The sequence below is a fragment of the Ascaphus truei genome, chromosome 19 (assembly GCF_040206685.1).
Source record: "Ascaphus truei isolate aAscTru1 chromosome 19, aAscTru1.hap1, whole genome shotgun sequence".
Lineage (NCBI taxonomy): Eukaryota > Metazoa > Chordata > Amphibia > Anura > Ascaphidae > Ascaphus > Ascaphus truei.
Genome location: NC_134501.1, coordinates 34,123,646 through 34,138,506, shown reverse-complemented (window position 1 = coordinate 34,138,506; position 14,861 = coordinate 34,123,646). Strand labels below are relative to the sequence as shown.

At 49.6% G+C, this 14,861-nt stretch overlaps 1 protein-coding gene across 1 annotated transcript in view; it reads right to left on the bottom strand.

The window, feature by feature from the left end:
* Positions 1–14,861, bottom strand: part of LOC142470254 (capping protein, Arp2/3 and myosin-I linker protein 3-like) — a 135,613-nt gene that overhangs the window by 44,745 nt on the left and 76,007 nt on the right. Inside the window, exons 9-10 of the mRNA XM_075577200.1 lie at positions 5,449–5,524; positions 3,809–3,897 (exon numbers count right to left, since the gene is read on the bottom strand). Coding sequence (XP_075433315.1) covers positions 3,809–3,897; positions 5,449–5,524 — 165 coding nt within the window. The remainder of the gene's footprint in view (positions 1–3,808; positions 3,898–5,448; positions 5,525–14,861) is intronic.

The window sequence follows — 14,861 nt, the reverse complement described above, 5'->3', positions numbered from 1 at the left end:
CCTGACCGTGGCATCTCATACTGCCAGGGGAACACCCAGAATCCTGACCGTGGCATCTCCTGCTGCTGGGGGAACACCCTGAATCCTGACCGTGGCATCTCATACTGCCAGGGGAACACCCAGAAACCTGACCGTGGCATCTCCTGCTGCTGGGGGAACACCCAGAATCCTGACCGTGGCATCTCATACTGCCAGGGGAACACCCAGAATCCTGACCGTGGCATCCCCCCAGCAGCGGGAAATCTCTCCATTGGGACTCCCATTCGCAAGAACGTACCCCTCGCAGGCAGTACTGTAGGTCTGTATCATAGTTACATAGTAACTATCTATAGGTATATGTATGTATTTATGTACTGTATATACAGGGCTCGACAAACCCACCCACCATAACTTAAATTGTATATGGTAAACCTACCCAGCCTAGAAATATTGCAAAGCAAGTATAAACCAACCTCACACTGATGATACCCACATGTCTGTGAGTGGTTTGACTTGCTTTGCTAGTTCCGTGCTGTGCTTAAAAGCTGTGTGAACGGCGATGCATTTGCTTAAATGGGCTCCATGTGTATGGATATTCCAGGCAAATGTGACACATGCTGGGTATTAATGGTTGAAAGGCAGGGTTGCAGACCTGTCTAAGACATGTGAATGTGCTTACAAGTGATATTCTTTATTGGCTATATATATATATATATATATATATATATATATATATATATATATATAGGCATACCCCGCTTTAAGTACACTCACTTTAAGTACACTCGCGAGTAAGTACATGTCGCCCAATAGGCAAACGGCAGCTCACGCATGCGCCTGTCATCACGTCCTGAACAGCAATACCGGCTCCCTACCTGTACCGAAGCTGTGCGCAAGCAGGGAGACTATAGAGCCTGTTACACACGCGTTATTTACATCAGTTATGCACGTATATGACGATTGCAGTACAGTACATGCATCAATAAGTGGAAAAAAGGTAGTGCTTCACTTTAAGTACCTTTTCACTTTACATACATGCTCCGGTCCCATTGCGTATGTTAAAGCGGGGTATGCCTGTATATATATATATATATATATATATATATATATATATATATATATATATATATATATACACACACACACACACACACACACACACACACATTGTTACGCAACTGTTTTGGGTATATACTAGGTTGGCATAGAGATGCCACCATCTTTACTCAATACTAGTAAAACAGTTCCAGTTAACATAGTTTATCTTTGCACTATATTTCAAGCTACATTTTTACAAACACCAGTTTTTAACAGGGCTGATTTACCTTTTGTTCAATTGTAAAGTAAATGTTTTCGTTTCAAAAGACAACATGTGTGTATTTAGGCGTCTGGGACAGGCAGCATGTCTCAAGCAAAGTTTGACCCTTTCTAGCTCTACTCCAATTCCTTCTGACATGGGCGATGTGTAAGGGTTCCAGTCAAGGCTTTGGCTGTAACCTGCCTGCTGTAAACTCTGTTATTGGCTGCACCTGTTCCAGGGATTAAATAGCAGCCAGTGACTCCCAGCCCCCGGCCGAGCATTGTATGCATTTAGTTTTGTTCCCAGCCTCCCCGGGCTCTAGTTCCTGAGCCTTCAAGTTCCTGTGGCTTCCCCGTTCCTGAGCCTTCCGTGTGCCGTGCCTGTTGCTGTGGCGTGCCTATCCCTGTGGCTTCCCCGTTCCTGAGCCTTCCGTGTGCCGTGCCTGTTGCTGTGGCGTGCCTATCCCTGTGGCTTCCCCGTTCCTGAGCCTTCCGTGTGCCGTGCCTGTTGCTGCGGCGTGCCTATCCCTGTGGCTTCCTTGTTCCTGAGCCTTCCGTGTGCCGTGCCTGTTGCTGTGGCGTGCCTATCCCTGTGGCTTCCCCGTTCCTGAGCATTCCGTGTGCCGTGCCTGTTGCTGTGGCGTGCCTATCCCTGTGCCGTGCCTGTTGCTGTGGCGTGCCTATCCCTGTGGCGTGCCTATCCCTGTGGCGTGCCTATCCCTGTTGCGTGCCTATCTCTGTGGCGTGCCTATCCCTGTGGCTTCCCTGTTCATTGATTTTCCTTGTTGCTGACCCCGGACCGTGACCCTGACCTTGCAGCCTTCCGCCAGCCCTGACCCCTGCCTGCTTACCGACTACAGATACTCTTATAGGACTCTGCCCTCGGGCTCTGGTCAGTTTATTTGCATCCCTACTTCAGCCCTGCGGGTCCGCTTCCTGATCGGAGACGAGCATCGTCACATCATGTAGCAGTGGAATGTACAGTAGCATTTGATCACCAAGCCACCCGTAGATGTGGGCAGGTGAGGGCCATCTAAGTCTCTAGCCAAAACCAAGTGTAAGTATAAGTGAATACGGAAGAAGTCGCTTGTATTGGTTAGGCGAAACGCGTTGCACCCCGGGAAACCGTACCGGCAAGTCAAAGATCCAATCCGAGACTCCGTACCAATGACGTGGATGCCCACGACACAGATGTGGAAATCAGTACACCGGTGAGGAGCAGAGTGAGGATGCTGCTGGGTCCGGAGTGGGTAGAGTGTATCCAAAATACACTCGCTGCACATTTTGAACTAGGAGAATTTATTCCCTTATACTCCTTGTTCTTTTACCCTATATAAACTATGTTATGCTCTGCCCTGCGGGTCAGTATCCTGTCCTGCAGTTAGCAGCGTTACACGTGGGAATTTAATGATATACAGTACACCAGGGCTCTTTAACTGGCAGACTGCAGACCAAATTAAGGTCCTGATGTGAACTTTGTCCCTGCTAATTTCATACCAGTTGCTTAGGGAGCAGTTTTTCACATTGATACTCAGTTACAAGTTAAGGTCATGTAAATATGTATGGTACAGATGCTATGCTATCTTTAAATGTATCTAACATTACATTGCAATAAGTTGTGGCCCTTCTATTCCGAAATGTTGTGTGCTCTGGCCCCTTATGGAGAATGAGTTAAAGTGCCCAGATACACACAGCTGGTGCAGATGGGCAAGTAAGTCTTTGCTAAATCTGGTAGAGCCATCTAGTGTAAGGGTGCGGGAACAATCTGCCAGGGATGAGGCTATTGCATGCTGTAGCACACTGGTTATATAGATATCCCTGAATTTGAAAAATAAAAAGGTACCTAGTCCTAGTACCATAATACAGTACTTTATAACTCTTAGTACCATTATACCGTACTCTATAACTTCCAGCGCCATTATACAGTACTTTATAACTCCCAGCGCCATTATACAGTACTTCAAACCACTATTCAAAAAGGTTTGTAGAAACACACAAATAAAGGTGCAATCCCCCATAGCTGTGAAGAAAACAACCTTATGTACAGAATTGACCCATTGGTTTCCTTGAACAAACCTCGCCATGCTAAAAGGAAAGGTTGGCTGCTTTAATTTATTTTGGAAATTAATTACAAGTTGAATTCCTTTGGAGTCTCTGAATGGGGGGATGTTTTATCAAATCAAGTATTTTCTGTACCCGTATCCAGTATTCTGTACCAGTAAAGATGGAGGAGAGGGGGGCTCTGCCTGTGCCAACTCTTTTTGAACAGATACTGCAGGGACATCAGAGCAGCCAGCAGAAATCAAACTCCTCCCAAGACTCAGCTCACTATGTTTGCAAACGAACTTTAAAAGAACATTTAAAAATCTTTATAGGTGTCAGTTGTGGGCAAAAAAAAAGTGTGGCAATCCCACCAAGGTGACCCTTTAAACACGTCACATGATGCTATGGGGGATTGCTCCTTTCATAGTTCATTTTCTGTAAATAAAAAAAATGTCATCAATATATTCTTAAAAAAAACTTTTCTTACCATTTCAATCCACAGTTTTCCAAAACCAGCTCTTCCAATTTTAACGACTTACCGATCACGTATAAAATTTGCTCTGAAATCTCAAGCCTCTGAATAGAAAACAAAAAGAGAATACATATTATGTGCTTCTTTAAACGAGAATGACAGAGGTGGTGTTTTGCTCCTGAGATTAACACCGGTGTTACTGTGTGTCCGTTTGCATCTACTACAACTGGCATCAAATGTTTAAAAAAATGAAGGTTACGATTATTGCCGGTTTCATTAATCCTACTATCTAATTCTTGATGCCTGGGGCACAAGGAGCTGAGGATCTGCTTGATGGCAGAGCCACTGCATTGAGCCCCGCGCTCTTCCCCCACAACATTTAAACTGATTGTCAGGGGAGAACGTGAGGCCTCTGTAAGTGCCTCTTACCTTCTCCACGGAGCCGGCACCTCTTCCTACAATCATGTGACGATGTGCTGCCATGACATAGTGACATCACATGACATAGCAGGAGGCGATGACGCTATGGACAAGGTAATAGACTCCTACCAAAACCCCAGTGCACCGAGCCCCGCAAAACTCGCAGCCGGCCATGATGGAGCTAAATGGTAAGAAAGAGAAGGCACTGGGATTGGAACAGTAATATTGCTGCTCAACACGTACAGCTTGCTGGAGAGCAGAGAAAGATGGGCTATAATTGACATTTTCAAATATATTAAGGTGCACGAGGGAAGCATTTTTCAGGGTGGCAGGCGGAGGGGAAATCTGAGGAAGAACTTATTCACGGGACAGGTGGTGGATTCATGGCTTTGCTTCCCAGTAGAGGTGGTAGGGGCTAATGCAATAAGATCATTCACAAATGCATGGAATATACACAAGGAGATCCCGAGAATGAAAAGAGAGCCAACGATCAAATAGGGTGTGAGATATTACAGCAGATAGGACATGGACAGACAGGGTGAGCCAAGTGGTAGTTATCTGCGGTCATATTCTATGCGACCTTTATCTGCGGTCATATTCTATGCAACCTTTATCTGCGGTCATATTCTATGCGACCTTTCTCTGCGGTCATATTCTATGCGACCTTTATCTGCGGTCATATTCTATGCGACCTTTATCTGCGGTCATATTCTATGCGACCTTTATCTGCGGTCATATTCTATGCGACCTTTATCTGAGGTCAAATTCTATGCAACCTTTATCTGAGGTCATATTCTATGCGACCTTTATCTGAGGTCATATTCTATGCGACCTTTATCTGAGGTCATATTCTATGCGTCCTTTATCTGAGGTCATATTCTATGCGACCTTTATCTGAGGTCATATTCTATGCGACCTTTATCTGAGGTCATATTCTATGCGACCTTTATCTGAGGTCATATTCTATGCGTCCTTTATCTGAGGTCATATTCTATGCGACCTTTATCTGAGGTCATATTCTATGCGACCTTTATCTGAGGTCATATTCTATGCGACCTTTATCTGAGGTCATATTCTATGCGGCCTATTCTCGTAGACCGAGATTGGACATGCGAGAAGGGCTTACAGAATAGCAAAGCATACCAACCCGGCCAGAAAGGGCTCTTTTGGAAGCAGTGCGTCACACTTCCGGATTGTATTCATTGACAGACGTGTCGAGCTTGCGCTGCACTTACCAATTTGAAGTCCTTGCAGTAAAGTCTTGTAAACCACTGGTTAAATGATAAGGAGGCCACGGTAAGAGCTACGTCACTGATAAGAAATGGAAGATGTTAGTGCTAGGAAAGATATTTGCAGCAACTAAATTTTGTGTAAAATGACTTGTTAACCCTTTTGCTGCCAGAGGGGACATCTCCCCGCTTTGCCTTTGTGATAAATTCCTTTTTTGTCTCTTACAAACGCACACAACTGCGGTATTCACAGAGCCTCCAACTGTGACTGTTTAGCCGGTGTCATACCTATTGTTTATGTTCTTCACCTATGAAAAGCAGATGTATTTATTCTGCCGGTTTCTGCCTGTTTGTGAGAGTTGTGGAAGACACCACTTTGCCTGTCTCTTATTGGTTGAGTTTAAGGGACCTATTCTAGTAGCTGCGAGAAGTGCACATCGGTGCAAGAAGAGCCCTTTTCATTGGGATATGCAGGTCGCTGTATTTTAAATGCGATACGAGCACAATGTCTCAAACGCGCAACTTTTGCCAATTCGCTGGTATTCTAGTACCCTGCAAACATCCAAAAGGCTAAACCGGGTGTTAATAACTGTTATCTCGTCACCTAAAGACAAACTAGCCTGACCCAATAGACAATTTGACTGTTTTAGCTCTGTTGGGCTGAGGCTCCTTAATTCCATTAGTTGAGTTACCTTTTCGTGCACTTGTGTAAGGCTGTGTCCCTGTGGCCGCTCTGTGCGCGCTACGGCCACGTCACGGCGGTGGTGGTTCAGCCAATGAGGGCAAACCAGCCGCGTGACGTCATGGCTGTGCCCCCTCCACGCCTCCCTGTCGCGCGTTGCCTGGAGTCCACCAGGTTGCACTATAAGCCAACACTGCCTTCCCTGGAGCCATTGAGGGGCTTTAAATTGCGGAACCCCATATGTGCACCTACCGCTCCCATCTCTCCCTCGCCGATCCTCACTGACAGTGAATGTATCCTATAGGGCCGACATTTATATGTGCACAGGAAATGAGTGATTACCATAGGGGTGGCCCAGTGGTTATCTCTGATCACTCTGCCATGCGGAGACTGGGAGAGCCGGCTGATGGTGATGGTGGCTTTTCCATGGGATAAATGCTTCCCATGGAATGAGTGTTGACTACCAATGCTATCCCGCTGCTTTTAACCCCATTCCTCTCTGTCCATTTTTCTTGCCTCTATTTCGTTCTCATGATCTCAATCTTCCTGTGTCTCTGTCTGGATTATTCTGTGTCGTGTCTGAAGACTTTCTGAGCCAACGTTCTTCAATAGTATTCTAATTTTTTTTTTTTTTTAAATATTTTTCCTTTATTGGTGTCATACAGCGGGTAGGTACATGTTACAGAAACTGGTTAACAAGCCAACTTGTATATACGGCGCAGTACATGTACATTACATGGGAGAGGTAAGCGACACACAATAATCCCTTTTCCTTTTTTCAGTGATGAAAAGAAGGGGGGGAGACGAAGGAAGGGTGGATAGTTGGGAACGACTTTGGGAAGAGAGAGGGGGAGGACGGGGGGGGGGTATGGGGGGGGGGAAGGATTTTGAGGTTCGTTGGTCGGGGGGGGGGGGGGGATGGGTGTTGCTGTAAGGTTTATGTGGGGGTTGGTAGTCCTGGCCAAGGTTCCCAGACTGAATAAAATTGTGGGGTTTTTTGTTTCAGCATTGCCGTCAGTTTTTCCATAGTCATAATTCCGTCTATCCTAGAGATCACTGTCCTTCTGGAGGGGGCTTTAATTTTCTTCCACGCCGCCGCAACACAGCATCTCGCAGCCGTCAATATTGCCGCTGTGAGTCTGGCAGCAGGGGCAGGGAGGTTGTCGATTGGTTTTCCCAGCACGTAGGTCAGCGGGTCCAGGGGTATTTCTATATCCAGGGTCTCGGTCAGGAGGCCCTGGATCCGGGACCAGAATCTTTGGATCTCCGGGCATGTCCACCAAATATGGGACATGTCCCCCCTTTGACCACAACCTCTCCAGCATTCGTCTGAAGTGCCTGGGTAGATTTGGCTCAGTCTACTCGGGGTCAGGTACCAGTGAAATAATATTTTATAGATGTTTTCTTTTGTGACGGAACAAAGTGATGTTTTGGTGGCTGCCTCCCAGATATCCTCCCAGTCCTCAAGGTCCAAGTTGGTATTTAGAGCTTCGTTCCATTTCTGCATATACAGGTGATTGGGGGGGGGCTGGGATGCCTCGAGCGTTTTATATATCTCCGATATGAGGCCCTTTTGGTATTCGCCTTTGAGGCAGAGGGTCTCGAATCTGGAGCGCGGCGGGAACCTTAGGGTAGGGGACTGGGTTCTAAGGAAGTGTCGAAACTGTAGGTATTGGAATGTAGGTAAATCGGGGGACGAAAATTTAGCTCTTAGTTCCAGGAGGGGCATGGCCTCGTCTTTTTCCAGCAAATCCGCAACCACTCTGATGTTTAAGCCTTGAAATTGGCTGAATTGGGTTCGGGCACACCCGGGTGGGAAGTCCGGGTTCCCGAATAAGGGGGTCAATTGAGAGGGGGTTGAAGCTAGGCCGTATTTCCCTTTGGTTTTTAACCATGTCGACCACGTGCATCTCATAGCCCCGAGGCTAAGTCTCAACGATTTCTTGTTTTTGTGGGATGGGGACCACAATAGAGTTGGGAGGGTGTTCGGGGACGCGTGGTGTGTCTCTATCTCCAGCCAGCAATTGGAGGTGGGGGGGCTGTTCCATACTACCGCCTGCCTCAATTGGGCTGATTGGTAGTATCGGAGTATGTCCGGTGCCCCCAGGCCCCCTCTCGTCCTCGAGGCCAAGAGTACTGACCGTGGGACCCTGGCTCTCCGTTGTTGCCAAATAAACCTTAGGATATGGGCCTGGATATTCCTCAGTTCTGCTAATGGTACAGGGACGGGGAGGGTCTGAAAGAAGTAGAGTAAACGGGGTAGGATATTCATTTTGGTGGATACTATTCTTCCGAACCAGGAGATCTGGTGGGTTAGCCAGGTCTCTAGATCTTTTAAGATTTGGCGGAAGAGGGGGGGGTAGTTAATTTGGTATAATGAGTTATATGAGCTCGCTATTTTAATTCCAAGGTACTTGATATGGGAACTATTCCATTTGTATTTAAATTTCTTTTGTAGGGCTGACCAAACGGGGTTCGGTAGGGAGATGCTGAGCGCCTCCGACTTGTCAGTATTGACTTTATAGTCTGACAGTTGGCCAAATTCGTTGAGGAGTTTTTCTAGGTTAGGGAGGGAGGTGAGGGGGTCTAACATGGTGAGGATTATGTCATCGGCGAACAGGGATATTTTGTATTCCCTGTCTCCGATTGGGATACCTTTAATAGTGGGTTCAGTTCTAATTCGGGCGGCCAGGGGCTCTATGGATAGGGCGAAAAGTAAAGGGGAGAGGGGGCAGCCTTGTCTAGTGCCGTTTTGTATTTTTATTGGGTTGGAGCGGCCTCCCGGGAGTTTTAGTAGGGCTGTTGGGTTAGTATAGAGGGCCCGGACGCCAGCAAGAAATGGTCCGGAGAAGCCGAATTGGCTCATCGTTTGGTCGAGGTAGGACCATCTGATGCGGTCAAAGGCCTTCTCCGCGTCGAGGCTTAGTATCAGGGCCTGGGATTGTTTGAGGTGCACGTGGTCTATTATATCAATAATTTTGCGGGTGTTGTCAGAGGCCTGTCTTCCTGACACAAATCCCACCTGGTCTATATGAATTAGTCTTGGGAGAATAGGATTCAGCCTGTTTGCGAGAATTTTGCTGAAAAGCTTGAGGTCGGAGTTTAGCAGGGATATTGGGCGGTAGCTGCCGCATTGAAGTGGGTCTCTGCCCTCTTTATGTATAATAGCCAGATTGGCTGCTGACATAGTGTCTGGGATCTGTTGATCCTGCATGAAGGAATTGTACATTTCTAGGAGATGAGGGGACAGGGGGCCTACAAATTTTTTATAATAACCGTTGGTAAATCCATCCGGTCCAGGTGTTTTAGCTATTTTAAGTGAGGATATTGCTTTTTTTAGTTCCTCTTGAGTTATTTTCTTATTTAAGAACTCGAGTTCTTCTTGTGTGAGGGATGGGAGGTTGCATTTGGTTAGGTAGTCGGAGGTATTTTTGGCGTTATCCTTTGGGTGACCAGTGGGGGGAAGGTTGTAGAGATCCGTGTAGAACTCTGCAAACTCACTTGCGATATCTTTCTCATTATAAGAGATTAGACCGCTTTTAGTCCTGATCTTTGTGATCTGGGTCTTTGCTTTCATGCCTCTTAATTTGGAGGCCAGAAGTTTGTCCGCTTTGTTGCCCCTATCGTAAAACCGCTGTTTGGTCCATTTCAGGGCTCTCTCTACCTCGTCAAGTTGAAGCAATTTTAGGTCGGATCTCGCTTTCTCGAGTGCTCTGAGCACCTTTTTCGATAGGGATAGCTTGTGTGAGCGCTCTAACGCAAGAATTTTATCAGTAAGTTCATTCTGGGCTTTCTGTTTAAGTTTTTTCTTGTAGGAGGCTATTGATATGAGTTCCCCTCTGATGGTGGCTTTGTGGGCCTCCCATAGAGTTGCTGCCGAAGGTACTGAGCCTTTGTTTATTTGGAAAAAGGTGAGCAGTTTTTGCTTAATTGTTTTGACTACTTGTGGGTCGTTGAGGAGCGAGTCGTTAAGTTTCCAATTATATGTTAATGACTTGACGAAAGGCAGAGAGAGGGTGAGTGCGATAGGGGCATGGTCGGACCACGTTATTGGGCCTATTTCGGAGTGGGAGGATGCCTGGAGAACATTATTGGTGCCTAGAAAATAGTCGATCCTCGAGTAAGACTGATGGGGGGTTGAGTAGAAGGAGTTGTCCCGCTGACCCGCGTGCTGGGCCCGCCAAATGTCTGTCAGAGAGTACTCTCTGAGGATATCTTGGAATTTTTGGGCTTTTGTCTGTAGTTGGGTGGAGTATGGGGCAGTAGTTTGGCCTGATCTGTCATGGTCTGGACTAAGTACCATATTTACGTCTCCGACAAGGAGAAGGGAGGAGAGCGTCGATTGGTCGAGAGTGCTAAGGAGGTTCTGTAGGAATTGAGTTTGGTTGGCGTTTGGGGCATAAATATTAAGGATAGCTATGGGGGAGCCTGAGAGCGTGCCTTGGAGTAATATATATCGTCCCTCGGGATCTTTGGTTATCAGCGTCGGGGCAAATGGTATATTGTTTTTAATCAGGATGGCCACCCCTCTTTTCTTGCTGGGGGAGGAAGCAAAAAACGCTTGGGGGTACGTGTGGTTAAATGTGTTTGGTGGGTCTGTGTTGTTATAATGGGTTTCTTGAATGCAAATTATATCACCTTTAGTTTTTTTAAATTCTTGGAGGGCTAATTTGCGTTTGCGGACCGAGTTAAGGCCTTTGACATTCAAGGAAATCATTTTGATCGACGCCATTAGTGGGGGGGGGGGGTCTCGGGGATAAGCCCCTGTCCCTGAGTTATTCCCATGTCAGGGTTGATTTGAGCGTCGGGGTGCATGTGCGGGGGGAAGTTTCTGATTTTCCCGCGGGGGGTGCTGGGGGAGGGCCGACGGGGGGAGGATGGGGTGGGGGGGGAGAGAGGGAGGGGGGGAAGACACAAGAGGACAAGAAAGAGAGTGGGCTGTCCTGGAGCCCGAAAAAGGTTCCTCTTGACATTCTAGTGTCAAGGGGCTGGGGTGCAAAAAGACCCCTAGGAGAACTTTCGGGGCGTCACTCACGGACCGTAGCCAGTAAGAAGGGTCCGGCGCCCCCATCCTATTGCTAGTAGGGGGGGGGGGGGAAGGGTCCTAAGTAAGGAGGGAGAACTCTGGTTTACGGAGGCCTTACTCTCCTACGGTTAGTACTATAACTGATCTTTTACATCCTTTGCGAACATTGTTTTCTTTTTTGTGTTACGTTCTTGTTTCCCCGGGGGGGGGGGGGGGAAGAGGAGGGGGAGGGGGGGGGAGGGGGAGGGGGGGGGGATGAGGGGGGGGAGGAGGGGGGGGAGGAGGAGGGAGAGGGGGGGGAGGAGGGGGGGGGGTGGGAGGAGGAGGGAGGGGGGAGGGGGGGGGAAGGGTGGGAGGGGGAGGGGGGGAGGGAGGGGGGGGGAAGGGAGGGAGGGGGAGGGGGGGAGGGGGGGAGGGAGGGGGGGGAGGGGGGGGAGGGAGGGGGGGGAGGAGGAGAGGGGGGGGGGAAGGGGGGGGTCTGGTGTTTATAGTTTGCACTGGTAGGGCAGCGTTACTCTTTAGTGGGGGTATGTCCTCAGGTTGATTCCCACATTAACCTTGTGATTGTACATTGATATGCAGTAAGCAAAGGTGGATATACATGCAATATTTCGGTTTTGAGGGGGGGGGGGAGAGGGGGGGAGGGGAGAAAGAGGGGGGGGAGAGAGGGGGGGGTAGGGAGGGGAGGTGTGGTGAGAGGGGGAGGAGGGAGGAGGGGGGGATGGGAGGGAGGGCGGGGAGGTGGGAGCATATAGGATACACATAGTTGGCAGCTGGTTTAAACATTACTCTCGGGGGGAGTTCCATTCCCAGGCCGAGGTCACTCTTATACATTGCTGTTTGGCTATGCATTTATACATTGATATGTAGCATTACCGGTTGGTTTGACATAAGACATTTCTCCTCTAGGGGGGGGGGGGGGGGAGGGAGGGGGGCAGGTGGGGGGGAGGGGGGGGAGGGAGCATACATTATTCGTGACCTTGACATTTTATTTAAACATTGCTCTCGGGGGGAATCTCATTCCTAGGCCTAGGAGTCCCTTGCATTATGTCTTTTTCATCTAGTCAGTCAGTAGTTGGTCATACATTGGCATATAACTATACAGACTGGATAAACATAGTACAGATGGTTAAGCATAGTACAGGTCTTCTCTTGGGGGGAGGGGGGTAGGTGGGGGGGGGGAGGGCTGAAAGCTGTCCGTGGCGGGGGGGGGGGGCGGGAGGGACACTTGGGGGGTTATCTAACATAATATTTTGTCTGATTAGTGAGGGGGGGTGGGGGGGGGGGAGAGCGGAAGGGGAGGTGGGAGGGGGGGCATATTGTATATAACCTTTTCTAGCATTTGGGAATTATCACTGAGGTGGGGTTAGTTTCGTGCCGGGATGTTGTTTGGAGGTGTATGGTTGAATCTTGAGGCTTATATGATGTGTCAATTGCTGTGATGTGAGCTGTTGTGTCTGGTGCTACTCCGGTTCTGTTCAGGGGGGGGGGTGGGGGGAAGTATACGGGGCGGAGAGGATGAAGGGGGGGGCAAGGGGAGACAAGGGGGTTCAGGGGGGGGGACCATACAATTGCGGGTTCAGTTGGGAGCCTTATAATTCTGGGGGGGGAGTTTCAGTAGGGGTGTTCAATTGGGTCTAGATCTTGTACACATATATCCTCGTTTTGGCGGAAAGAGGGGGGAGGGGGGGGGTAACTCGGGGGGTCGCGGAAAGCCAGAGAGGTAGGATATCTTATATACCTTTGGGGAATATCGGGGTACATCATAAGGGGAGAGAGAGAGGGGGGGGAAAGTTTCTGTTTATACAACCTGCCCCCTGTGGAAGAGGGGGGGGGGAAAGGGTGGCTCCGGGAACGAATCCTGGGTTGCAGTGTCCTTAGCAGGAGTCTCTGGCTCTGTTATCTTGGCGTGTGGGCACATTGAATCAGGAATCCAGGGCACTTCATGCTCGTCAGGAGCACCGACCAGATGTGCCTGTGTAGGTGTGCAGCAGCTGACCCGCGTCTCCGGAGCCCGGATCTTCGTTGGTGCAGCTCCGAAGCACGTAAGTGGCACGAGAGGACCGCGCCCGGGGAGGAGCAGCGCGGATGCCGTTTCCTCCCGTTGCTGTCCGAGACACCACGGGTGGGGCCTCGATTCCCCTCGGTCTCGGGGAGAGACAGAGAAGGTGAGTGGACGTTTTACTTGTGGGGGGACGGGGAGGGGGAGGCTAGGGGGGGGAAGGGGGGTAGGAGAAGGCTTTGGGTAGATAGTGGCAGGGTGGGGGAGGGGGGAGGGAAGAGAGGAGGGGGAGAGTGGTGAGGAGTGGAGGGGGGGGGGACTGGAGGGGGGGGGGACTGGGGGGGGGGGCGGGGAGGGGGAGATAGTTCGTGGGGTAGGAGTTGGGGGGCCTCTCGGGGCCAGAGGGGTGCTTTGTGCACTGAGGGTTCTTGCGTTGGGTGTTTGCTGTTATCTTCAGGGCCTCTGGGTCCGCGTGGGATGACTGTGGGGGCCTCTTGTGTTTTTCTTGGGCCTCGTAGTTGTCTGGATCATCCGGATTCACCATTGCCGCTGGCTCGCCAGTCTCTCCGATGTTCGGGGGGCTTCTTGTGGGGGCGTCTCTGACATCTCCTCGGTATTGGGGCGGCTGCTCTTCTGTGGTGGGAGAGGGATCCCTAGCGCTTTCAGGAAGTTTTTAGCGCCTTCAGGGGTTGTCACTGTGTGGTGGCGGCCATTACGGAGCACCACTAATTTGAAGGGGAACCCCCAGCGATACTTTACCCCCTGGTCTCTGAGGTAGGAGGTAAGTGGGCGCAGCGCGTTTCTTTTATTCATTGTTATCTGGGAAAGGTCGTTGTAGAGTTGGATTTTTTTGTGCCCCGTCCATGGTCACAGTCCTCATTTCTCTGGCCGCCGCCATGATGCGGTCTTTAGCAGAGTATGCGTGCATTCTCAGCACCACATCTCTGTGTCGGTTTGGGTCCGATGATTTCGGGGCCAGGGCTCTGTGGGCACGGTCCGTGTGTAGGTCATGATCTGATAGATCAGGGACGAGCTGCAGAAAGAGTCTGCGGAGGAATGGTTGGAGTTCTTCGTGAGAGATAGTTTCTGGGATGTTTTTGAGGCGGATGTTTTGCCTTCGCTCCCTGTTCTCCATGTCCTCTAACTTGTCCTGTATATGCTGAATCGCCTCTCCACATCTCAGTACTTCTTCGCGGGTCTCAGCCTGTTCATTTGAGGCTACCTCCATCTTAACCTCCAGGTCTTCCGTCCGCTTCGTCAGTGCTTCTACATCTGCCCGGATGGTTTGGAGGGCCTTTTCCGTGTCCTCCTGAACTCCCCTCCTCATTTTAATAATTAGGGCATCAAAAAAGTCTTTATTTAGGACGGGGGGATCTGAGTCAGTCGGGCTCTGTCGGCCGCTGCGCACCTCGTGCTCCGGTTCTTCTCCGGCGCCATCTTGCTCCTCGGAGCTGATCTCAGCTAGGCGTTGCGCCGGAGCGAAGAACTTGGTGACGGGGCATTGACTCTTCCTCTGCGGCTTCCCTGCCATCTCTCCAGTGTGAGTTCTCGGGGTGGGATCGATTTTCGGGGGGTTTGGGGTGGGGAATAAGCTTGTTCTATTATTTATATTGGTGAGGGCGCCGGGAGCTCCTCCACTAGCAGACCATCGGCTGTGACGTCACCGGAAGTCTCCAATAGTATTCTAATTTTAAGTTACGTTAGTGTGA